At 39.5% G+C, this 27,102-nt stretch overlaps 2 protein-coding genes across 5 annotated transcripts in view; one reads left to right on the forward strand and one right to left on the reverse strand.

Moving 5' to 3' along the window:
* The window catches only part of SDR42E1 (short chain dehydrogenase/reductase family 42E, member 1), a 1,031,186-nt gene that overhangs the window by 324,100 nt on the left and 679,984 nt on the right, over window positions 1-27,102 (reverse strand). The window lies entirely within an intron of this gene.
* The window catches only part of CDH13 (cadherin 13), a 438,545-nt gene that overhangs the window by 69,858 nt on the left and 341,585 nt on the right, over window positions 1-27,102 (forward strand). For both annotated transcript variants that reach the window (XM_009090753.4, XM_018914682.3), the window contains exon 2: window positions 15,917-16,028. In XM_009090753.4, the coding sequence (XP_009089001.1) occupies window positions 15,917-16,028 (112 nt within the window). The remainder of the gene's footprint in view (window positions 1-15,916; window positions 16,029-27,102) is intronic.

Raw genomic sequence — 27,102 nt, forward strand, 5'->3', positions numbered from 1 at the left:
GAACATCTGAAAGGAGGGTAGAAACCAGAATCCAGGAAACAAACAGTTATCTTTCACAGCCTACTAAAGACAACTTTTGCCATGGTCAATTTAATAGACTTTTTATTTACCTGAAAGGACTTAGGTCTGAACTGATTTTGGAATGGCTGGAATGGCTTCTGAGGCTGAAGTTAATGGTGCCTCTCTCCATGTGTTTTCCTCAGGCAGCTGAAGTGTCCAAACTGCCTTGGCTGCTCTTCTCCTTGCCCAGCCTGGTGCCCTGGTGTCCCCTGCAAGGCTGTCCCTGCAGGATTGCCTGGCTCCAGGCAGGGAAAGTGCAGCTCTCCTGTGACACTGCAGTTTGAGCTTTGAGTCCTAGAAGCACAAACAGAACAATTTCTGCAATTTCTTCGAGCCTTCATTCCCTGGATAAACCTGTTCTTCATCTCTTAAGTTGTTCCAGAGCTATTGAAAGGCTGTTTAAGTTTGCCACCTTGCTCAGTACATTTGCCCCCTCTCTGCTGCTATTATGGCAGAGCCATAGAGGGATAGCATTACACTGGCTCCTCCTGTGCCTATCAGAATTACAGGAATCAACAAAGCAGCTGTAAACCCTGTGCTGGGAGCAAGTTAACGATTGAAAAAGTACTCATAATACCTGTCTTTTGGTGTCAGCTGTTGTCTGCAAGGCACAATGGAACATCTGGAAGCGAGAGCCCTCCTATTCAGGGAGCTGAAATTGCATTAGCTGCTCTGGCATAAAGGACAGGATTAGAATGACAGACCTCCCCACTGAAATATTTGCTTTTGAATAAACTTGTCAAATGCAACAAGGGGTGTCATGGCAAAACTTTCCTGTTTCTGCTGTGAGAAGAGCTTCTGTTTCTGTGATGACAAGAGGGCTGTGTTTAATTGAGCTGCATTTTGCTGCTGTCTGCTGTAGGCAGATACAATGAAAGGGGACAAAGGCCAAGTTCAATTCATTGCTATCAAGCTTCCTTTCTTCTAGGAGCAGGTAACAGCAAAACAATTACTGCAGGCTTAAAGCAGGTGTGTTGTGGCAAGAATGGGGGAAGCAAGAAGCTGCTCAGAAGCTTCACATTAATTTATGCTCAAGAGAGATTCACCATTCTTTATGGCTCAACAGGGAACCCAAATATAATGGGGAGTACAAACTAAGGAAGATAATGGAGAGGGAAAGCATCTTTCAATGCCTTTAGAGTTCATGAGTTATTCCTGTTTGCCAGAACCCACTTTGGTGAGCATTCAAAGCGTAGCTTTGTAGAAACTGGGTCAGGTAAATTTGAGATGCTATTATAGCTTAATTCATCTTTTAACTATAGATCAAATAGTTCTAATAAAAAATAATAGAAGGGTAGATTTCAGTAGTGTCCATCACAAAACTCAAGTGTCATTCAGGACATTAAAACCAGACAAAGACCACAGGTCTGGCTTGTAACACTTTAGGAAGTTATGTAGGCAGCTGTTGATAATTTATAGACTTCAAAACATGCTTCTGACTTAGAAATGCTTGTCTTTGCTCTTTAAGATTACAGTTTCTTCCCCAATATTTATTTCTCTGTCGTTTAATGCATTGAGGGTGCTTCAGCAGGAGTTAATATTCTTGGGGAGGTGAAGGTTATGAAGTGTGTTAATCTGGTCTGGAAGCTGCAGTGCAATTTACAGGGGAAACTGGAATTAAACATGATTGTGTGTGCAAGGGGATGAAAAATTCCCTGAAAATACTACCTGGGAGCACACAGACCACCTGTACCTTTAGAGCTGGCATCTGGACCCTCCTTGGAGTGAGGTGATGCTCCTGTCTCTGTCATGGCTGTGGAGGGAATTCAGGGACACGAGCCCCTTCCAGCAATCCCATAATCCTGGCAGCCTCTGGGATGGAGGATAAGGAAGCAGAAATGAAAGGCAAAAAAAGAGACAACCCAAATCTAGAACAGAGGGGTAGCTAATGACAAAAAGAAAATTGCTAAGTGAAAAGGCATGGAGATTAAATAAAAATAAATGGGATGGGATTCTGTCTCTGTCACACATGAGACTTTCCTTAGGGGTTAGGATGGATTTTGCCCTTGTTGCTTGATGGAATTCTCCATCCTCTAAGCTGGCTAGAGCAAGCTGTGAAAAAAGAGCAATTATTTCTTCTTACATGCCTGCTTTTAACAGTTCTTGGTAAGCATGGAAACAATATGAACTATGTTAGTGAAACAAATTGGATGCCAAGAAACACTGGAGCCCTTACACAGGATAGAAAAGCACAGTCTGAGAAGTGTGTGAGCTGTTGGGGGCTGAATGCAGAGCCACAAAACACTTTCTGTGAGAACTCCTGTGAGCTTTCAGAGCAAACAGAACAATTTTTCCATGTCCTCCCCCTCATTTCTCCTTCAGGTCATCTCTGTTGTGGTTCTTCCCCCTTGGGCTAATTGATTTTCACTGAGTTTTTCCTCTAGTTTTTTATCAGTTGATTAGAAAAAACCAGAGCCAACCTGCAAGTGCCTTCTTATCTCACTACATGAGAATAAATTATAGCAGCAAACTCTCACTTTTCAGGAACTTTTTTGCCAGTGGATACCTATTACCCCATCCATTGTGTCTACTTTTCTGGATTTCACTCTGTTTTTTTAAAAAGGAAAGTAAAAAATGAGCGGTTTCCCAGACATCTGATCAAACAATTTCCCATTCTCCATCTGCTCCATATAATATTTGCTCCTTTTGCTACTTGGTGTTTATTTCTGTGGCCAATGGATGCAATAAGGGGTTGTAATTTAATTGTTGGCAGAGGTAGAGATGATCTTCTCATTTGCACTTTGGCTTTGCTTTTCAAAATTTCCTTTGTCTCTTACAATGCAGATCTCTACTTTGAATTAGAATTGTAAAATTATCTCCTGTGTGGATTTGAAAGCCACTGTCACAGCATAAACATCTTTCAAGGGCTTTATTCTTCAGTCTTGTGTATTAAACCTGATTTTTTGTTAGTTGCTAATAAAGCCTTTGCTGTTGTTAAGACACTAATGAGTGCAAAAGGGACAAGATAACATTGCAGGATGTGTGAACTTAGAGAATGGGTTTTAATTGATGGGTTGCAGTTCACCATTTAGAAAATGTGAGCCTTCTGGAAGCCATGGGTGGTGTGCTTTGTTCTCTTGTTGCTTCTTCAGTAATAAACAACTTTCTACCAGTGCTGGAAATCACAGAACTGAAAGCTTGTTAAAATTTTCCATGGTGCTGAAAAGGACACAACACCTGTATGTTTGCCCTAAATATATGCCTAAAATTACCCCTATTTAGCCTAATTAAAAAAGGAAATAATTTGGAGTTTCAACTTTTAAATTCTTGCTTTTTGTAGATATTTCTTCCTGCTGTCCTCTACAGAAAGTGTCTTGTTCTTAAAGTTTGATAAATTTTCTGATGCAAATCACAGAGCCTCCCTGCTTAGTGTGTTAAACGCATTATTTTCATTTACAGATGGGGGAGCATGGGGAGGTTAAATGGTTTGCCTGTGGTGAGGCCTGAGTTTGTCTCTTGGCATGGGTTAGAACTGAGGAGGGGAATTCCTGGTCAGTGTCTGAGAGCATTGGGAATAACCAACAGGTCCAGGAGTGAAACCTGGAGCCTGCTTATGCCTTCTGCACTAAAATGGCACTACAAATGAGTGAAATATAGGTGAAAACATTTATACATTAAAATGAGGCTCCAAATGACCCAATTTGCTCTGCCTTCTGGTTTGATTTTGGCACAGTTCCTAATCTAGTTTCTCACTAGAGAAACTCCTACTGTGAATAGCTTCTTCTTAATAATAGAATATTACTTTACTGATTAATATTTGTTGGACACTTAGTCTAATTACGGTTTCTCACAGCTACTTTAATTACTATAATATCAGGTTTAGCTTGAGCAAAATATTCCAGATGAGTTTAGTGATGCTTTGCAACTGAATTCTGTCCATGGGAGCATGGCAGCTGACTACTGGGAGAGAGGAGAACACACTCCTTCCTGAGCCAGGACACGTGTTTCTGCATGATAAGATGTGTCAGTGTTTCTGCTCCTGAATCAAAAGATGTAATGCTGAGGATTTACAGAATCTGGGAACTCTGAAACCTCAGCCTGGGGAATAGCTGCAGTGAACATGATTAACTGGATAAAGGGGAGCTCTGTGTAGTGCAATTGAGGATGTCAGTGTTTACTCACTAATTGAAATTGGAAAAGCTGAATTAAAAGCTTGTGATTAGTAAGGCATGCCAATACCTTTGAGGGCTAGCTCCTGTCTTTTCAAATGTGCAGAGGAACCTGGGATTGTTTTGCTTGGTGAGAAATTGTCCTATTTCTTCTGTCCTTTGTGTTCAAAAGCAAAAGGTGAAATATGGAGATAAAACCTTGGAGGAGGTTGGCCAATAAGTTTTTCTTTCCATGATATCTCATTTAAAAATGGAGGTGTAGTCCACATTCATATCTGTTGAATATCTTGGTGGGAAGTACAAAATTCTTGGACTGGGTTTTTGTAGTAAATGTGAGCATCTTGGCCTAGCGCTGATGAAGGATACCAAGCATGAAAAAATGGAGGATTCAGTAAAAACGTGACCTGGCACCTGCAGCTCTCAGCTCTCCATTTGTACATCTCCAGCACCATTTGCAAACCTTACACCTCAATTTCCTCTCTTACAGAAAAATGCTTGAAAGCAAAGTGTGTTCTTTACTATTGAGTTAAGTTATAAGTTATGAATTAAAACCTGAAATCCAACAGATTTTTGTGCATCAGTCCTGTTAAATCAGGAATGATATCCTTGAAGTCCAGCCTGAATTTTGACACACTTTGTGTTTACTATAAACTTGCACTAGAAGTGCTTGAAATTCTGTATAATCACAGTAGAGGACTTGAATGCTTGGTTGATAAAACATCTGATGAGACAAATGTTGTGGGAATAAATGCTTTTCATTTTTTCAGGGACTCAGACTTCATTAAAATTTTGTTCTCCTCCTTTGGAATGGTTTATATCAGTTTAGGGAAGTAGGAATATATGTCGCTTCTGAAATGCTCCTGCTTCATAGGATGTAGGAAGGAACAGGAATTTGATTATGGAAAAAGGGTCTCTTACAATATTTAAAAAGGAAAAAATTAGGTTTCTGGTTTTGCATAATGCTGATTTATTTTGAAGTGTAATGCTTTATGCTTTCACCCTTGCAAACTGATTCTTATTTAGGAGATGAAAGATTGTGCAAAATATAATATTCTTGTATAATTTAAACTGGCTGATAATGTGCTATAGCCTCCTAGAATTCAGGCCCAAACATTAGGCATTGATTTAAAAAAGGCATTTAAATAATTTAAAATTGTTCAATGCTGAGCATGATCAGAACCCCAATCATTTTCAAATAAAAGTACCTATAAAAATTGAAGCAGATGAATAATTTTAAATTGCTTTATACTGTGCAAGCACAGAACCCCAATCACTTTCAGGCTGAAGCACATGCAAGAAAAAAAGATTGAAGTGCTCCAGTAAATTTAAATTGCTATATACAAGGAAAAGGGCCTTGAAATTATGGGATACTTGAATATTTTCTTTAAATTTTCCTATTTTTATGTACAGCCCAAAGGGTTTAACTTTGTCAGGATGAGCCAATCAATCTGATTTTATAAACTTCCAAAATAATACATTAGTCTCTGTTCCATGTAGTAATGGTGGGACATTCCACAATAGAATGTCACAAATCCTGCTGTAGGAATTCTCAGTACTATTGGTATTAAAGCAGGATCCAGGGCAGGGATTTAGATTTTTCCCAACTTCTCATGTGTTTTATGCTTGTTGTTTGTGGCTGCTGCCTGTTGGAAGTCAGGTGGAGCAGCTGATATTTCTGGTAAATACAGATAATTACAGAACAATTAAAAGTACTGGAAGTGCCATCCACGAGGTTTGGTGGGGAGGCTACAGAGCCTTCCTGACCACTGCAGGAGCTGGACTTGATTCAAGCAATGGCTCCCAAAAGCAAATGATAGTTTATTGTGGAGGTTCCCTGGTGGAATTTGTGAGACACAAGGTCTGTTCTTGTGCCTCAGGACTGGCAGCTGTTCCTCCACCTAAGGAAAACCTTGTTCTCATGGGTACAGATCATTTTCTATGATTGTTTCTACAATAAACAAAAAAACCCCAAAAAGCACCCCTGTGACATTTTCAGCAATTAACATCCAACATTTCCCAGGAACAGCGTTCCTTGATAGCTGAACAAAAGTTCTTCTGTAAAGAAATAAGAAATAAGTATTTAGCAGGGTGTTACTGAGGCTTTCTGCAATACTCCTGAGATCTCATTCTCAGTGTGTCAGGATTTTTTTTGACTACCTAATACATGTGGGGTCAATAGTTGTGTCCTTTGCATAAAAGATTTCATTCAGCTTTTAAATTGCAAGCAATTATAAGAGAGAGGGTTATAGACCAGGGTCTTGGTTTCACATTATTTATGTTCTAATTAACTTACCAGACTGAATTTTTTTCCCCCTGCTTTGGCTACTAAGAGTTGATCTTTAATAGTTATCTGTTCCTAGCATTAATGGGTTTTATTTCTTTGGAAAGAAAGGTCATTCTTGATTTAATGTCACTGTTAACACAAGGGAGCCTGTAAGTTTTAGGCATTTTGCTTGATTGTGATGAGCTCAAAAATACTGAACTACTTGCTGTCTTTCCCCTGGGGCTTGCTTTCACTCAGAAGTGTTAGTACAAGTTCTTTTCAATCTTTTGACTGTGTTTTTGCAGTTCATTAAAAGCATTCCTCAATAAGCAGCTGAGACAGCCAAAAATACATTTTTTAAATCCTTTTATATTTATTTCAAGAAGACTCCATGAGCTTGAGAATTACTACTTGTTGTAAGTAAATACATAAGGTCTGGACTTATAAAGTGAGCAGTGATGCAAGAACTTTGGTCAAAATGAATTAAATCCATGTATGGTTACTCCTGTACTACTACTGAGGTACAGTTACTGCTCTTCAGGAAAAGAAAGTAAAATCCCTTCAAAACCAGCACTGAAGAAGACTTCTTAGCTCAGCTCACATGATTTTTGTGCAAATGAAAAACAGATGAGAAGATAGAGAATGTCTTGACCCACTAAAAAAGATTAAGGTGATTTACAGCCCTGTCCTTACTAAGAGTTCACCTCTGAGCTTGGTTTTTAAACAGAAACCCATAGGAAACCAATCTTCCCACCTATTTATTCTAATACTGTCATGCTATTATTGCTCTGTCTTATTTGCTGTAAAGAAAAGGTAACCATGTGATATGCAGATACCTTCATGAAAGAGTTTTCTATAGCTTGTTTTACAGACTAGGTCGTCCTCTTCCTGTTGGTGTGAAATAAAATCTTGTCAAAAGTGGTAGAGAGGTTTGTGTTGGGCTCCTTGTAGAAATTTCTCAGTTTTTATTATGAGTCTTTGGATGTTAGACTTGTTTTTTTCTCCAATAACCTTGCTGGAATCGAGGGATTTTACTTGAAAGTATTAATTTTTAAAAAATCTTTCATTTGTGAGTGTTCAGGAAAAGGTCAGAAAACGTTCAGCAAATCTTTTTTTTTTTTTGAAGTTGAAAACCAGATATTTTCACTTGTCCTTACACTTTTATGAGTTCTGGGGGTTGGTTTCTGTTTTTGTAATGTTTGAAGGTGATAGAAGCGTGTTTGTGTTTAATCCTTAAATCCATGTTATACTTTCAAAGATTGTTTTCAGCAAGCTCATTTTCGGTTTTAGCTTAGCAGTGCAAAAGACAGATGTTCAGTGTTACACTGAGTTCACTTTGTGCTGCAGTAATAATTGCTTTAGACTCTAACTGTGGAATATGGGGAAAATAATAGGTGGAAGGTTGGTTTTTCTTTTTGATCACTATCACGCTGCTGGGAAATTAAACATGTATCATGTTCCTTAGAGTTTCCAGCCATCCTATCCAAAACCCACTATCTGCTCTAAGAAATATGATTTTAATTTTTCCCCGACGAGCTTTTGCCACATCAGTGTTTTCCTATGTGGAATAATGTCTTTGCTCCATGCAACTCCATGTGAAGGGTTTTAAACAAATTTAAACAATTTTTAATTTATTTCCTTTTTCGAAAACCAGAGATCCATATTTTCATTCATCTAAATGTTTCATGAAGTCATTACTGCTGGAAAAGAGGATCAACCTGTTTATTTATTAGGCAATAAATAACTAAAATGCTTGGTGTGAGCAGATCTTCAAAAAGGTTATTGTTGTAAGGCAGTTTAGGTTTCAGCAATTCCCCACCTTGCAGCACAACCAGTCCAGAACTCTGACTTTCAATGTTTCTTCTTTATGCCTCTTTCACTGGTACAGGAATGGCTCATTTGCATTACTCCGTACCCTGTAAAATGAATTTATTATGCAGCTTCTCCAAATAGGCTAACCAGTTGTAATCTCATTCCGGTGGCGTATGGGTTTCAACAAAACATGATTACTTCCTTCATAATGCCTAAAAATAAACAAAAAATAACCTTGGAGCCCAAGCTGTCCTTTTGCTCGAGTCTAGTGTGTTAAATGGTGCTATTAATCATGATGGGTAGTTATTTACTTGTTAAATACTTGAGTAATTTAAAATATTACTTACTTTGTGCACAAGTAATAGCTCTTGGTCTCTGTTATTAATCATCAAAATACTTAATGAAGCGGGATGAGAGCCATTCCCTGGATTACAAAACCTGAGCAATGATCAGATACATCTGCATGGCTGAAAGTGGAAGTTGGTCCTGCACTCTGAGCCTTGTGGGTACAAAGCATTCTGAGCTGGGAGGATCTGTGGGCAGGTCCTGAACCTCAGCTAGGAATCTGTATGGAGAGGGAAGGGGCTGGAAGATCTCTGCTGGCCGTGGGCAGAGCTGGTCCCCATCTGGTCAGAAAGGGCATGGATTTAACAGTGCATGAGGGTTTGCATCTGTGTTTATATTTCATAAAGATTAATCCTGGCTCTGCTTGCAGAAGCTGCTTAGCACTGTTGTAGGTAAATGGTGGTCACTCCTCCACTGAGGTCAAATTTCTCAGTTCTTTGTGTGCCGGTTAATTTTAGAATGATTGTGAGCCACCAGCATGACAAGACTTCAAAAGGAATTTTAGGAAGCATTAGGCAACATGTTTTGGGCTTAAGGAAATATCCAGACTGTGGAGAACATTTATCTGGAATTCTTTATGCATTTTGCACAGGTGGAGCTTAAGAAGACACAAAGAAATGTTACTGAGATGGTCACAGGGATGTATCCAAATAGAAGGAGATGGAAAGAGTTTGGTTTGTCTAGCTCAATAAATGGAAGATGTAGAGGGGACAAAGGTTAATTTAGTTGTGAGACAAGACTTGTGCAGGAATAAATGGCTATAAACTGACTGTGAACAAATTTATTCTGGAAGATATGAAATGACCATCAGAATAAGGGTCAGGAGTTGTGAAATGTAGGAATTATTTCTGATTGGGATCAAGTGATCTGGCCAGCAGATCACTGTGCCTGCTCGTGACACCAGAGGTGGTTCCTCTGTAAGGCTCTCACAGAATCACAGGATTGTTGGGGTTGGAAAGCACTTCTGGAGATCACCCAGACCAACCTTCCTGTCGAGATGGGTTACCTGGTTCAGATGATACAGGAATGTGTCCAGATGGGTTTGGAATAACTCCAGGGCTTCTCTGGACTTCCCAAGTTTTTCCTGGGTTCCCAAGCCAAGGGAAATCTAAGCTAGCTCAAGTTCTGAAGTATGGAAAATATGTTTGTAAGAATTGATAAAAAAGCTTATTTTAGGTTACAGTTTCATGGCAGTTGCCCCAGACTGGGGTGCAGACTGTGGGGGTCTCACACCAGGCCCTGTTTTTCCAGCTACATCATCCTGTGGACATGAGATTCACAGAACTTTGTGGTGACTGGGCTCAGGGAGCAGATGGGAATGGGAGAGCAGGAAAACTGATTAGGGAGAGAGGATTGTCCCAACTCTGCCTTGACATGAGGATGCTGTCAGAGTTCTCCTGTACTTTGCAGGAACTGCCCATGTTATCCTTCTTCACCCTGAACAGGTTGGGCTCTGTGGTCACTTTGATCTCTGAACAGCCCTGAGAGCAATAATAAATGAATAAATCATTTCTGAAGAAAAGGATGGTGCCTCTTGCAGAGCTCCTCAACTTCAGAAGGCGAGGGGCTCTTTGATACTCCCTGTTCTGACACCACCACTGGCAAATTGCTCCTTGAACAACTTAATGAGATTCCCAGTGCCAAGGAAGATGCACACCTTTAACTGAATATGCCATAAAATCCTTATAATAAACATAGGTAGGTAAGGAAAGTGCCAATAAAAGAGAAGCTCCTGTGGTAGATAGTCTCACAAAGGAGTTTGTCACATTTTGTTTCCAGTTAATGGATGCCTACCGCAGTCACACAGCTTCAGTGACAGGAGAACTGAATTCATTTAAGCCAATAAAGTCATTCTAATTTGCATTTTCATAGCCCACTCTTCAGTACTCCGAGTGTGACTTTCCCTTTTAGGACAGGGCTGTGCAGTAAATGGATAGGCAGGCCCTTTAAGAGGATATTTATCATCCTTGAAGAATCTTAGTGACAAATCTTAATAGCATTTCTTACAAAAATGACTGGAACTCTCTATCAGATAGAGAGGTAGAGCTGTAGAGATAGGGAACAGTCTTTTTTTTTAACTTCTTTCCTGATAGAAGAGCAGTTAAAGCCTGAAACAGTGAAAACTTCCTCCTAAAATGAAAATATTGCATTAAAAATGCCCCAAATAATAGCATTCTAGAAATCAAATTAATTTGAAAGAGCTGCATTTAATTAATTTAGTCACATTCAGAGATAAATAATTCAACATACCTTTCTGTAAAGTTAAAATGCCTTTGTTAATTATGCCAATCAGAGGATAATTTATTCAGGCTTTTGAGGTGGTTTTTTTTTTTTTTTGTTCTATTTGGTATTAAAAAACACAGAAGACACGGAGAACTTCATGTCCAGTCTGTGTGTGTGATTTGATGAAATAATTGCCTTAGGACCTGCTGACACTAATTGGAGTCTGTGTAAAGCAGAATCAGAACCTCACTTAGAGCTGCATTCTCTTTATTTTAAGTATCCCTCTGATAATTTCATTTGAATAACTCCCTCATTTAAATCTGAGAGAAGACTTCAAATTTCATCATCTCCCTATGACTGTGTGCTGTTTATCACGTCTTTCCTTCTCTGATGGCCTCCTCATTCTCCATTTCTGTGGGTCTGGTGTTGCAGCACCTGAACATGGAAAAGGTTTTAAGATTCAAAAATCTCAATCTGCATGATAAAAATATTTTGTCATGAGCAATTTAATTCAGTGTTGGCAGTTCTCATTATTCTGATTACTTTTTTCTCTTCATTCTCAGCTCTAAAGATCACCATATTTCTTATGAAAATCTGAAGTTTTCATATGCAAAAAGCAAATTTCTGTTTCTCATGTTTCCACAGAAAAGCTCAGAAGCATAAATTTTCAATACCCACTTCCAAGTAAATGAGTCAAATAAAAAAGAAGCCCCCAAACCATACTTGAAAAGATAAAAAAACCCCCAACCCTACCAGAAACACCAAACAAAACAACCAGAAGTGAAAACTCATTTCTCAGAATGTGATTCACAATTTTTGAACTCTTGAAATTACTGCTCTTAGTAAAAATGAACATGATTTCAATTTTAGCTCCTCCTTTTTGTTGATTTGTTTTTATTTCAGGTTACTCTCCTGATGTCAAAAGTAGAATGTGGTCCTACAGAATATTTTCCTCTGAAAAGAGATTTATTTACCTTTACTCTGTGCAGAATTCCTGTCTGGGCATATGGCTTTCACAGGTGTCTGCACCATTTAGGTTTCTAATTAAGTAGAGCCTCACACAAGGATGGATTTCACACCATAAGAATTTGTGTGAAATGCAATTAATATTTTGCAGCTTGTGTTTCTGTGCTAGGTGGTCTCCTCGAGGTAGGGCTAATGAAGATATGAGGATGTACACAGCAAAAGGTGAGAAAATTCATTTGCAGAATGAGCATGTGGCCAAACTGAAACTGTGCAAGCAGAAAAGAACATAGAGAATCTGAAATTCTTTAGAAAGACCTTTCTGAGATGGCTTTCAGTCACCAGAAGAGGAGGAAGAAGGACCCTGTTACGTTGAGGTGTCGTGATACCCAAAGGTGCTTTAGCATCAGGGAGTTTATTCATTTCCTCTGCAGCACAGTATTAAATTGCTCTCCTTTTTTGCTTTCCAACCATATTCTATGTGAGCAGCTCTCAGTGCAAATGCTGAGGTCAGCAAAGGTCACCAGCACGTACGTGGTGGTTTATTAACAAAAAAAAAGTGGTTCTTAGGCTTGATATCTCACCAGGAGTAGAGTTCCAGCACAGTGGCCCAACTAGCACAGGAGTTTTCTGAACTATGACATTTCCTCACAAACTGGCAATAAATGCTGAAAGAAAAATTGTCATGATATTAAAACTGAGTCTGTGATCTGTACATTTCTGAAAAGCTGGAGGTCATGAAAAGCTTTGATTTTGCTTGTTGATGAACATAGGGTCTGTAGGTCTGAGTAGTCACAACTCTGCTTTGCTTTTCAGACTTCTCCCCTTTTAGATTTTCATGAGCAAATTGTTTGTTGCATTACTGTCATTTTTGTTCAGGAATTTTGTCTTTTTTCTTGGGAGCAGGTGAAGGATCCTTTTGTACTAATTGCCCAACATTTGACTAGCTGGGTGAACAATATTTGTTTATTCAGAGTTCTACATATGACATTTAAATATTATTTACAGTGTATTTAGCTGAAGTCTTCATATAGGCAGCTACCATTCCATAAAAACTTTTATATATACAAAATATGAAATCCACATGGTGTTCAAATTCAGACTGTATTCTGCTTTGAACAAGCCTCTTTGCCTTAAACATATATCTGCCTGACTTAATTTTTCAAGATATTTTTAAAGACTGCTCTCCCCAGTGTGAAGAACCTTTTAAGAAATTATTTTAATGAGATAGACATTTAGTTCAACAGAAGTTTCTTCATGAGAAAAATAAATTAAAAGAATAATTTTCTTTTTTAAATACAATTCATTAAAAACTGTCCATGCAATGACAGATTTAACATTTTGTCTGACATGTAGAGAAGAAAAAAGTGCCTGGAATTGCACAAGTGGAATAAAATGTTCCATTTCACAGCAAGGCCAAGCTTTAGTCTTGTAATTATTTCAAAGGGAGTAAAGGTCATTTTCTATTTGCTGCATCTCTATTATGTGAGCCTTCTGTACCAGGCTTACAGAAGTTAACTCATGACCCATTTAGACTGCCCAGATTTCAAAGTCAACTTAGACTGTCACAAATCTGATAAAGTTGACATATTCCCATCTCTCAGTACTGCTCTAGATGATGTCCAAAGAGGCTTTTTATTTATAGCTCTGTAAGACAAGAGTTCCAGCTTTAAGGCTTGAGTAGCTGGGAGACCAGAACATGATTTGCCTCTTACTTGCTGTGTTCATCCTTTAGGAGAAGAGCTGTTTGTAGATAAATTTCAGGATATATGGCTTGGACTGTTTTTCTGGTGGGGACTCATTATATAACTTTGCTTGCATCTTGAGATGGGCAGAGGTTTTCTCCAGCAGTGATTGCATTTTTATGCATATTCATCCAGGAACAGTGAGTCAGAGAGACAGGTACTTTAAACCTGCACCTGTGCACACAGAAAATGTGTGCAGAAGATGCATGTGTGCCTTTCTTCCTGTGCATATACCCATTGAAATGCATATAAGGCAGGTTTTTTAACAATCAGTAATCAAGCTTTATGCACAATCTTCAGGGCAGGCTCTGAATACCTCAGTGCACATTTGCAGATATCTCTTGCTGGAAGACTGAAGGGGACACATCCAGTTCTCAACCCCAAAATCTCCAATAAAATCAATATATCAACGTCATTAAGAGAATGAGGGATTGGGGAGCTGTGGTTTTAAACCTTTTTAAGAAAGGCAGGAACAGTGTGATGATACTGAAATTAATAGCAGTCAAGTGTACTGCACTTTTCCTGGTGTATTACTTTAAATCTCTCTCTTCTTTCTTGGTTAATCCTTCCAAGGGACCAATGTGGAACAGGACAGGATGGAAGGCAAAGGTGTCCATCTGTTGTGTTTGCCTTCCACCAGATTAATTAACATGAAATATTCTGGCTGTTTCTTGCAGTCTGCTGGCACTTCTGACTGAGCTTTTATAGCAATGAAACAAATGATCCAGCAGTTGGTTCCCATAAGAACAACTAATGCAGAGCAGGTGGGGCATTGCTGCCTTTGGATTTTGTAAATGGGATCACACTGGACTTCAAATGAGTGGGAGATGAAAGAAGGGAGAGAGCAGATCATGTAGCACTGTGATTTAGCAAATGGACTGTGGCTGGTGGGGAGTAGGGAAACGTGCAGCTGTTAAAATATTGCAGGACATCTCTTAGGATCAGGATCAGCAGACTTGGATGATAAAGGAGTGGAGGTGGGATGGAGAGATGCTGCTGGTGCTTTGGGAGAAGTGAGAGTGCTGTTGTCACCTGAGCTGGTGAAGGAGAAAAGAACCCTCAGCATCCACTGGTGTGGTATTAGGGAGAAATTGTCTTCACTTTAACCCTGAGGAACTTCATTTCCAAAACTGTAATTTGTGTTGAGGATGTCTTGAGTAAAAAGACCCATTGTGCAAGAGCAAATGTCTTTCAGAACCCCTGTTTGTTTTGTTCCTGGTTGCCACATGTGCCCTCTCTAGCTGATTGTGCTGGGGCTGCCTGACAAGCAGCAGATTGCCCATAACAATTTTGAGATCAGAGTGGTCAGTGCACCACCTGAAAGTCAGGCTTTGTAAAACACCTTTAGATGTTCTAAAGCAGAAAGTACTTCTGAAAATGCACTTACACACATATGGGTTGGAAAATATGATTTGGCTTTTCCTGCTCTTAACCTTGCCTCCTTTTGCCTCTCTCTTTAGCCTTTTAAACTTTTTAGTAATTTCTTTTTGCTTGCTGCTTCTTTCTTGACCATTCTTACCTCCATGCTCTCATTTAAAAGCTGCCAAGAAAAATAGCCCTTCAGGCTGTTTTCTCTATTCAGGGATAAAATGCTTCAGAGTCTGAGATTAGAATTGTACCTATTCCCAAGCAATTTTATTTTGCTTGTAAGCTTCCTCCTTTGATGTTCCTGTGGTGACACAGAGCTTGGGTGACCATGTACTGACAGTGGCACAAACTGCATTCAACTGGAGCCTTCAGATCCACCTCCTCTGTGATGCACACTTTTCTTTTTCAGTCCTCCCTTGGCGTAAACAAGGTTTTGATTGTAGGGAGAATGGGCAAACTGTGGCTTGGAGAGAAAGCTAAGAAACAGTTCCTACTTGCTAGCAAAGAATTTATTTTAGAAATGAAACTTCTGTATGTGAGACTTTACCCATGAATACAGAATTTCTTCTGCAACTTGGTGATCAACTTGGAGACGGATTTGCAGCTCTTAATTTATCACTTTTCTCAAATTTATTTGCATGTACCTAATTTCAGCAAATATTTAGGTCCAGCTGTGTTCAACTAAGCCTAAATAAATGTGATTTTTAGGAGCAGTCTTACATCCTGTGTTTTTATGGACCAGTAACATTCTTTATTGATATTCTGAACTGAAATTCACCTTGAAAGCTACTATTTTGTAATTTCAATGCCAGCCCATATATATAAAAGCAAAAACCTTACATAAAAATTGTTTAGCAAGATTTGAAGGGGAAGTGTGATGTGATGGATATTTTGTTTTATGAGTATGGACCCCAATGTTTTGTTTTATGAGCACTGAGCCTAAACCTGCTATGGTTCCCAGAAGCCAACATGATGGATGAAGGAGTGGATGTTAAAAGTCTATTTCTGGGGTTTTTTTTCCCCTTCAGGTTCTGCTGCTTGCATGTGCAGAAGATTTAGAATGTGTCCCTGGATTCCAGCAGAAGGTTTTTTATATAGAAAAGCCATTTGAATTCAGAGAGGACCGGCTGGTTCTGAACCGTAAGTTGTTTTCATATATTACTATTGTGCAAAAATCAGAATTGTTTATGGATTCATTTCATTCCTGCCATTTATCAGAAAGGTTTTTTTGTTTTGTACCTAAGATTTTGGATATTGCCATGATTCAGTCTGAGTTCCCCTGTATTAATCCTATGTCTCTACAGACTTGACTTTGTTTCATATATTAGAAACGGCAAAATACAATATATAATCATTTAGGGCTGTGTGAATATTGTGAAAACCTTGAATCGGCCATTTCTTAAAAATTAAATTTACTCTGGATTTTTTTTATAGTCTTACCTATGAGGCTGAAATCAGGACTTGCCCATCAACATCTCTATTAAATTACCTCTGCAGCTCAGATTTAGAAGTTAGTATTTCGAACGCACTCATAGCTGATACAAGTCCAAGTCTTGACATGAAATTCAGAGGTTGGAAGAAGTTTGAGATCATCAGTGATAGCAAAGTGTCACACAACTGGAATATTCAGTATATTTCCATAGAGCTGGTGTCACATTATAAACCCCAATCTGGCACTGTACACCCAAAGCATTAAACTGAAGGAGATATAACATTTTTCCAGTTCTGGTGTCAGTTCATTCCAATACCTCAGGGTTAAAAATTGCTCATTCCATTCTGGGACTTTGGGATTTCAGCCCTGTCAAACAAAAGTGCCTTATCGATGTCTTTGAAGACTTAAAAAGGATTTAAGTGCTGCCATTTTTGTAACTTCCAAACACACCTGCATTTTTACACGTGATATTTATTACTAATGGTTTCTTTCTTGTGCTTGGCTGCTGGTGCTGAACCAGGAATTCTTCTGGGTGTCCAGCAATGGGCAGTAGTGCTTGGCTCCTATGTGCAATATCTGAATCCTACGGTGGGATGCATCCCATAGCTTGGTGGAACCAAGAGATGCAAACCAATATTACTCACCAAATGCACACATTTCCCATCTCAGTTCCATCCAGGTATCACTGCTACACACTGATGTATTTTCACTTCAGATGAAGGTGTAATCAGTGCACACTCAATTTAAAACAGCATTAACTTCTCAAAACGAAATGTCAGAATTAGTTGCCAAAGTCTATTGAAATAAATCTCTTAAACTGAAGTCATTCAGCCTTTGGAGGTACTAAAATAAACCTCTAGGAGAACATTTTTAGTCTCAGTATTTTGATATGTTGCTTAGTCTGAGCTGCTTTTTCACAGGAACTTTAGATCACGAGTGGTAATACTAGTCAGAGATGTGAGATTGTTGCTCAGCTTAGAAAAGAGGTTTCAAGTTTCCTATTTCTTTCTGAAATTTCGTTTTCTCTGGAATTCTTATTTTGGACTTGTCAAACACATTATTCCTACATGGCTGGAAGCTGAAATTCTTAGAATATTATAGATTTAATAAGCGAGCCGATTTGAAGACCTATTAAAAGAAACAATATGGATAAACTAGTGCTAAATTGAATGCAAACAACTTTGTTGAATGCTTTTTCTGCTTCAGAACTTTGAGGCTGTAGTGTGTCTGGCCAGATCTCCTGCTGATTTGGGGAGGATCACCCCAAGGATGTGTTGGTTCAGCCAAACTGACTGGAGTGCTCTGTGGTGACCCAGCCATTTGTGGTGGCGTAAAATGAGCACAATAATTAAGATGCCATCATTAGTGAGAGGAGGAGGAAAGAGCAGCAAGAGACTCAGAAATGCCTGGGAACAATCTGTGGAATTAAATTATTTTAATAAGCAGAAAGTAAATTGGCCTGATGTGCAGTGTTGGACAGAGGCAGACTGTCGACGCGTGATCCTGGTTAATTCAATCACCCACAAACAGGGTGTCCTTCATGCAGCACCATTAAACCTCAGCACAGTTCCTTCATTTTAGCTGTCAACAGAATTGATAATTTTAATTGTCTGTTTGAATACACTTTGCATGCTCTTGCATCTTTTTATGCCCATTACCAAGAGCAGTGTAATTTAGCAGCTGCATTGCAATGTGAGGTTTCACCAGGGCTGTGTAAATTAATAGAGCAAATATGTAAACCCAGCTTATAGCAGTGATTGTTTTTGTAGTCCCCAATAAGCCAAGGAGCTCCTTAATTCTTTTCTGAAGTGCAATAATGCAGTCCTTTTCTTTTTTTTTCTTTTTCAATTTAAACAAGAACCTACTGTACGTTTCATTGCTAGCATCTCCCTTGTAATTAAATACAGGTTGTGGCTGGTTCTTCTGTATTTATTACTTCTACCTATGGCAGTGTTAATTATATTTTACATTTACTGATGGGAAGAATGAAGAGAAGACCATACTGAGGGTACATACAGAATTTTCTCTTATTTCTTGTTGTGATTTGTAGCAATTTTTATTAAAGCCTGCTTATAAGCTGGCCATAGCTGTGTGTGCATATTCTCCTTCTTACTAGTTTCACTGGTATTCAGTTGCTATTACTTTTTTTGTCATTGTGCTCAGGCTGAACTGGCTTTTTAATTCTTATTTATTTATTTGCTCTTGCATCTCATTCAGTAGTAACCTCCAGACTTTGACCATGTCTTTGTCCCTGTTTGGTCATCACTTTTTTCCCCTCAGACCCCTTCAGATCTCCTTATAACTTGTGTTATCTATAACCATAACCAAAATAAGGCATTAAGGCATTGCTCTTTTACTTTTGGTCTGCCTAATTTTTTTTCTCTGTGTGCAGTACCAGATGTTCCCTTGATGTACTAGGAAAAGATCCATGGAGTCACTTTCTGGAAATAGTAATTATATCCACATAATTATTATTCTAACAGACAGTTGTGTCACTGTTTTTTCCCTTTCTTATAGCTTTTTTTAAATTATTTTGCACCTAGGCCCATCTTTGAAATCCAGTAGTGAAGATCATCAAGATTTCCACATTCTTGATGAAGTGCTAATTGACAGTATTTAATTACAGGTTTTACACTGTCAGAAGCACTTGTGGCCAGGAAATGGCTGTCCCTGCCAAGGCTGGCAGGTCACTGGCAGTGACAGGGCTCTGTCACGCTGGGCTCAGGGAAAGTTCCTAATCAGACTCAACAAACGTGGGGATGTAATTGTGTTACATTAATCACCTTTATACTTAACACACATCGGGCTTGGCTTTTGGGGGGATTTTTAATTGACAATGAATCAAATAGTGCCCTTGAATAATGGAGGCAATTAACGTAAAGCAGGAGGTGATGCATTGTGCATGCTAAACTGGAGAAGGCATTTCCAGTGCTTTAAATGTCAAAACAAAGGAAGTTTTGACCCTTACTTGAAAAGCTCTAATTTGGATGTTAATTAATGGCTGACCTCTTGTGTCTCTTACGTGATAGATTGCCTGTTCAGAGCCTGGGCTGCCTCAAGATCAAGGTTTTGTCTGTCTGCATGAGGGTGCTTTTTGTTCTGTTCTGATTTTAACAAAGAACTTTTCTATTCAACCATATCAAAATCCTTGCTTACTCATATGATGTGAAATATCTTAGTGTACTTATTACTACTTAAAAGTAGTTTTTCAATTGTCTGGTAAAGCTGTGACCTCCAACAAGATTTACTTTGTTCAAACCTTTCTGTGGAAAGATCAGAGAAGACCATTCCTCCTCCTACAGCCTTGTGTGCACATGGAGCATGGCCCTGGTCGTGCCCACATCCAACTATTTCCTGTTGATTCTGAGCTGATGTCATGTGAGAGCTGTGATTTATCACATCACCCTTCCCACTGATTCCATGCCAGCTGACTGCACAGACTCCTCTTCCTGTGCTTGTTCCATGCTACCAAAAGTGGTGCTATTCCCCTCCTGCTCCTTCTGATCCTGGAGTTATCCCATCCAATTCGTTCATCTCCCCTTCTTCCCTCTCCCGACACCTCACACAGAGCCAGGCTGGCAGCCTCATTCAGCCCCCTGTGGTCTGCCAAAGCCTCTTCAGGGCTGTGACAGGGCTTGGATGTGGCTGTTACCTCTTCATGCTGAATATTGCAGGGTTTGGGTAATTGGGATTGCACATGGTAGTTGTAGCTTGCAAAAGAACGTGTTCAAGCAAGGTAAGATTTTACGCTTAGCAATTTCTTGCAGGGAAAACTGTCTGGGCTTCTGGGTAATAGGGAGATAACTGTGGATTTTCCACCTATTCAGTGTGTCCTTGCTGAAACAGTGTTGTGGCTTTTCAAAATGAAGAAGTTTTTAATGCATTTTGAGTTTTACAAACAACTTCAATTTTCTTTCAATTCACTTAAATCGCTCACTGCGTTAAGAACGTGCTTCAGAAGATGTTGAAAAATGACTTGGTTCCCATTCCTTGGCATGAGGGAACAGGTTCAATGGCATCTCATCTTTCCTACCCAAGTAGGGGAGTGCTTGTTATATCCTAAAATATATATCTTAATGGGCTCACATGCAGGGATAGAATGTGAATACTAGAGCTTCAATCTGACACTTGGGTACATGGCTAAGATAAGGCACCTGGAACTCTTATTCCATGTGGACAGAAATATCGGTCAGGATTTGAAGCAGCACATCTTAAACACACTATTCCTATTTAAATGGTCACAGAAAGCCAAGCTCATGTAAGTAAAGTTCCAGGAAATACCTGGGGCTCTGAGCAAAATGGTTGCAAAGCTGTGGAAGTTGTAAAGTGGGAGATTGGGAACTTTACTACATGTTTGTGGAGGCAGGGTGAGGAAGATCCTTTTGCACCTAAATACCTGATGCATTGCCTTTTAATTGAAGTTTGATGCTGAACTCCCACAAGTTTGATGCTGAACTCCTACTTGTCCCTTTTGGAGGGAGAACATTTTCTGGGAACACATATTATAACTAAATAATACAGAATATCTCAAATGTTCCTCTGAATAGATATGTGCAGGTTGGTGTTGCAGCACAACAATATCACATCAAATGTTTAACTGCTTTCACACATGATTGAAGCAGCACAAAATAGGAGAGAATAGTTGTTGAGTGCCAGGTGGTCAGACAATTCCCTCCCAAAATCTTCCAGGACTTGAGGGAGAAGGAGTCAAAAATAGACTGCTTGATTTTTATGCATATACATTAAATTAAACTAGTGTTTGCGAAGGTAGGACATTACACTGAGCAGAGTAAAAGAATTATTTAGTATTTGAGAAACATCTTCAGGGCTGAATCAAAACCCCTCAGGGGTACAGTCAGCTCTTGTGGAATAACAGAGGGAAAGGCACATGTGTTGGTGAAACCTCCTCCTTGCATTTTAATGCTAGGGTGGAGGAAATGAGGATCTAAACCCAAAGTTTCTTGTCTGTTTTGTTGAGAAAAGCCACAAAATCCTGTTTAAAAAACAAACCAAAACAAGCAAACCCACATAAAAAGTGGGTGAGGATCTTTGCAGTGACAGTGAATGCTCTGTTAGCAGCTTGGTCTGGATTTAGGAAGATAAAAGTAGAAGATTACTTGGTTTGAGATTTAATTTGTTTCTGGAGACTTTCCAAAAACCATAATGTTTCACAGTTAATACTTTTTTGAAATACGTGTGGGCTTTGGTTGGCTGAAACATGCCAGCTGTTCTCCTAATAATCTAAATCAATGGCCAACTGCTCAGTATTAGCAGGTTGGGTCTCTTGCTCAGTGCAGTGCAAACCTTGTATTAATAATGTCCCCAGGTGCTTCAGTGGAAGACTTCTCTGCTCATTTCCAGTTGGCAATTTCAGAACAACAACAACAAAAAAATCAAATTAACCAAGCTATTACTCCTGAACCGATTACCCACGCAGGCCACGAGGCAGCTCCCTCTCTGCAGGTGTAGAAATATGTTGGAAGGCCAAAATCTCTTTTAGGAAAGTGTAGGTGGCTTAGCTTTGGCCAGCTCCATCAGCAAATAGTCTGACACTGGTTGCTCATGGCTGGCAATGCTTTAGCAGGGTCATCCTGCTGAGGAAATGGGAGGCAGGAGGTGAATTTCTGGTTGGAGGTTAGAGCTGGGGTCACTCTGGAGAGGATCCAGCACCAGCCCAGCTCTGGCAGGAGCAAACTTTGTCCATGTGTGACAAAGAGATGCAAATCACCCCACACTGAGACATTAATGCATTTCTGTAGAACATTTCACAGACTGCCTTTCTGACAGGACTTTTAATTTGAGGATCTTAGCAAAGCACCATTCAAAAGAATCATGGCTAGCTAACCTTTTCCATTACATTTCAAAGTGCAGTGTGGACATTTAGCAAGAATTAATGGGAGTATGTGAGGTTAAATCTTCCTTTAAACATAGAATCTCATTTAAGTTAATGATATCTTAAAGCATGCAAGTATTCTTGAAAATAATTGTAGATGTAGTTCACAATTAATTCTGAGCTTTTAGGATTTCTCTCTGTTAATCCAAATCAAATTATAACTTTTCTAATGTAATTATGATCATGCCTCAACTTGCAGTTTTTCTTTCCCTTTGCTTATTTAAATCAGTCCTTTTCAGACAGAGCAGTCTGCCTGCTTTAATGGACACATCTCCTTTTCATCCAGCTTTCCTGTGCCATGCCATTTCTCAGTCTTGCCTTGAGAACAAGTTCCACTGGCTGTAAACTCAGGAAGGCTTTCAGAAATTTCTTAGATTGGGGAATTTTTCTAGCTGGGGGCAAATGCTCTGATTTTGTTTTATGCTTCTGTTCAGCCTATCCACCTGAACTTTTTCCTCTAAAGAAGGGAAAGAAAAAGTAACTTTTAGTGGATTGATTCTGAAAACTCTGGTCTGTCTGGAATGACTTTGTGCATATTTGTATGCCTTGTACCTGCTGCTTCTGGGGCAGACAAGTGAACCTGTAGATAGGGGAGTAAGTGCATGTCATATTCTGTGATGTGAATATTAACTAGAATGTTTGCCTTGTGTTTTTCAAATCCCTGAAAAAATATCAGCCCTGGCAAAGGGTAGGATTTGCTCAAATAAGAATCCCTGCCTGTAAGGGATTATCTTCAACAAAATTTGAAATTCCCTTACCAAGGAATTCCTTTAAAACCAATTAAAATAAAACTAGGAGCCTTGGAAGGCCTAAACCATTCCTGTAGTGATCTGGGATGTTGTTTTTTAGACAAGAATTCCACTTGCAATACTCACTTTGATTTGTTTACTTTCTTTAAAATAAGAAAAGCAATAAAAAACCCAGTGCAGCCCTCGTCTCTCAGCTGTGGAGAGAACTGAAGCAGAACTGAGGGGCCTTTAATAAGGCAGCAAAAGGGAGGCACTGCTGGAGCAGCTTTACAGGTAGTCAATAGCAGAAGAGAAATTCCTCCCTGAAGTTGGAGCCAGCACTGGTAAATCTCTGACACTTTGGAACACTTGCTGGCAGGTACCAGAGCCTAAAAGCAGGTTAGGCTGAGGTAAGTGATAATCTCCTTGATGCACAGGACCATTGTGCTGCCAGGCAGTCAGGTTTGTTTTACTGAAGAGCAGATTGTGAATCTTTTCTCCCTTATCAACAGTGTGTGAGTGCTCTGGCTGGATCTGGATTTATGTATAAACTGGAGTGTCTTGCCTTGGATTTTCCTAAAATAGGGTAAAGCAGGGTTGTAGGAAATGGGTGCATTTTTAATTTTGTTATTATTGTATTCTATAATTAAATATATTATTCTCTACTAACCACACTGATAGGAAACACTGTTTATGTAAATGTATTAAGGCACGTGGGTTTTGTTTACCTTCCTTTGTGTGCCAGTGAAACAGAGGAAACACAAAATGTGCTCTGGTCTGCTAAAAACCCAAATTGCCTGGTTACAAGTAGGACCCCTGCAGTCTTTATTTAGCTGGAATTTTAATTACAGTGCCAGCTCTCAACACTTACAATAAAACAGTAGGGAGACAACTATAATTTGACCTTTATAAAACATTAACACCAACCTATACAAAAACATAACTTCAGCTTAAAAGAATACAGTGGGAAGCAGAATTCAAGAAATGATGAAAAGAGTGTAGTTATGATGCTTTAACTTTTGTAAAAAGCACAGCAATGTGCTCGTGGGGACAGCAGATTGGTGTGTTTGGCTCCCTGAAGCATCTCGTGGTCCCAGCAGAGAAATGCTGCATTGCTGGCAGAGGAACCTTCCCGTGGCTTTTCATCTCTTGGGGCAATCAGGGCTGCTGAGAGGCTTGGGGTGCTGCCCAAACCCCATGGGAAATGCTGATGGAGAAAACCCCGATTTCTTTCCCCAGAAAAGGCAGTTCAGGAAACTCCAGGTGCCCACCCATCCCCAAGGAATCCCTTCTTTGCTGAAGTGTTTGTGACAGTCCCTGGGGGGAGTTGCACTTGGGGCTCCTTTCTCCTCTTGAAGGTCAGAGCAGGATGAGGGGGAGAAGAGGAGCAATGGACCAGGACAGTCTGTGCCTGTGTTGGATGGGAAAGTCAATTTAATTTATCACTTTTTCAAATCGATTTGCCTGTGTTTAATTTCAGCATATATGTTTAGGTCCAGCTGTGTTCAGCTAGGTCTAAATAAATGTGATTTTTAGGAGCAATCTTACATCCTATGTTTTTATGGACCAGTAACATTCTTTATTGATATTCTGAACTGAAATTCACCTTGAATTTCAATGCCAGCCCATATATATAAAAAAGCAAAAACCTTACACAAAAATTGTTTTCACCACTGCTGAAAGGGGCAGCAGGACTGGCTCCAAAGTGTAGAAAAACCAGAAATGGTCACAAATTCAAATGAATTTTTGCTTATTTCTGGCTGAAAGAGACCAGAGTTGTGGTGTGGCAGCTCACAGTATTTTCTAGTTCTGTCATCCCTCAAAGATGATGAATAGTGTGCTCCAGATCTTCTCTTGTCATTAATTTAATATATAATAAGCATAGTTAATAAATGTCACCTTTACTTTTTTATGAAATGGACTTGAAGCTGTAAACACAAGGATACTTTAAATGTCCCATGATAAAAGGAAAATTTGAAGTTGTCTGAATGCCAAGGTTACAGCTTGCCTTCGTGTGACCTGAAACATTTTCCTTTTGCTGTTTGCTGACAGGTGAAACATCAGTTGCTAAAATCTCTTCTTCCTTAACTTTTGATGTGATGTTTCACACCACGCTATATCTGTGTTCAAAGGTGATGCTGGATGCACACAAAAATTATGGGGGGTAGGAAGGCAGAAATTCAATATTAGAGTCAAGAGTTTTCCAGGGGTTCATTTTGGCTGAATGAAAAGCCATGAGCTCAGCTGCCAATGATTTGGTGTTTGGCTGTCCAGTTACTATTGCTCTGATTTTTGGGGATTTTTGTGGTGTTTTTAATCAAGGCTCTTCTAGCTGGAATTTTTATTTAGCCTGATTTGTATTTATGGAGGAACCATTCAAGTGCATCATAAAAAATACAGGAGATAGTGATTTTATAATATTTTTCTAGAGCAATGAAAGCAGTATTGTGGGAGTTACATGGAGTAATTTGCAACCAAAGAGCTCATTTCATTTAAATTTTTAAAAGTTACATTTGTGACAGAGGAAAGGGTCTAAAATCGTCTTTAATAACAGAGCTGATGAGTTCATTCTTCCGATTAATAAGAAAATGCAACTCTTTAAATGTTCTGGAAGATTTGGTATTTCTTCTGAGAAATCAGTCAGATCTCATGCAGGTAGGCAGAAGGTTTTTGACATAATAGAATAGCAGCCTCTGTCAATTAAATGTAAATCAAAATAAGAAATTTTATTTAAAGTTATATTATTACTTCTGGCACTTTACTTTTATTCTTTGAGACACTGCCTTTAATAGCTTCTCCAATAAATTTCAAAGAAGCTGAAATATAGAAGCTGTAACACTTCCAAAATAAATCTATTAATTGTAATGCTTCTGAAAACATTGGGCATTGACTCCTTACTGCTGTTTTTATAAGTCAGCATCACTTCCCAGAACTGTCTGATACTGACTGGAGTTAGCACTGGTAATGAATTGAAATGAAATTACTGGAATGATGAATGGGAGCTGGACATGTTTGACTTAACTCTTTCTGGTGCTCTAGCTGTGCTTCACATCCTGATTTAGAAGGACTTGAAACAGCACCTCAATTTCAGGTCCTTCCCCACTCTCCAGAGCTTTGCAGCAGAGACCCAGATTCCCTCAGCTCCAGCAGCAGATTTTCTTGCACAGAACGTCCTTTGGGAAAGGCTCAGGCTGAGCTGTGAGGAGGCTGCTCCCCATGCAAAAGGAAAGGTGGGAGAGCTTCCCAGCACAGGAGTTTTCTGTGCTGAAGCAGATGATTTGGGCTGATTATGCTCAGAACCATAAATACAGCGGGGAGTTCAATTTCCATGGGTGAGTGCTGCTCCTGCTGAAATTGGGTTTTCCTGCACATCCTTCCTGTCTGCAAGGGCTACTGGATTTTAGGTAACTGCTCAAACAAGTCCAGGCTGATCTTTTGAATATTCTCTTAATGACTTCTTAAATATAACAGGTCTGAACAGGGCTGAGCTCTGGAAATAGGTGCAGGGGCTGGTGCTGCACCTGCTGCTGGCAGTGCGTGGGTGAGAGCCTTGGGAGGCTGAGCATGGCTGGGGGGAGCAGCTGGCACTGCCTCAGGAGAGCTGGCAGATTTAATAGTTTAATAAAGAGATAAATATTTGCTAAATTAGATTAGGGACTGAATTTAACATGGCCAGATTGAAAATGATAAATTATGGGTAAAGGTGGTAAAATTGTTCTCTGCTGAGATTTACTATTTGTACTAACTCTAAAGCCAGGTCTATAAGAAGTCTTCCTGTTCAGAGAACCCAGATGTAGCCACAGCTTTGTTTGAACTCTGGAAAAGCACCTGGAGAGTTTAACAGAGCTTTGCCAGTTTAGGAGTGGTGGGAGAGCAAGACTTTCAGAGTTCATCCTGAGTGCTTCTCTCCAGAAACAGCACCTGCAAGGGTCACTGAGAGAGCCTGTTTGGACCAGGAGGACACTGTGAGGGTCCCAGGCTTTGCTCAGGTCATGGATCTGGGCACAGCAGGTCTCTGGAGTTGGGAAGGTGTGGGATGTGCCAGGGAGTGGCACATGCTGAGCCAGCACCAGGCAGGACTGAACTGTGTGGTTGGGTAGTGCTGAGGTGGGAATGGGACCTCCTGCCTTTAAAAACACCACCACAACCACCAAAATCAAC

The sequence above is a fragment of the Serinus canaria genome, chromosome 11, assembly GCF_022539315.1.
Source record: "Serinus canaria isolate serCan28SL12 chromosome 11, serCan2020, whole genome shotgun sequence".
NCBI classification, from domain to species: domain Eukaryota; kingdom Metazoa; phylum Chordata; class Aves; order Passeriformes; family Fringillidae; genus Serinus; species Serinus canaria.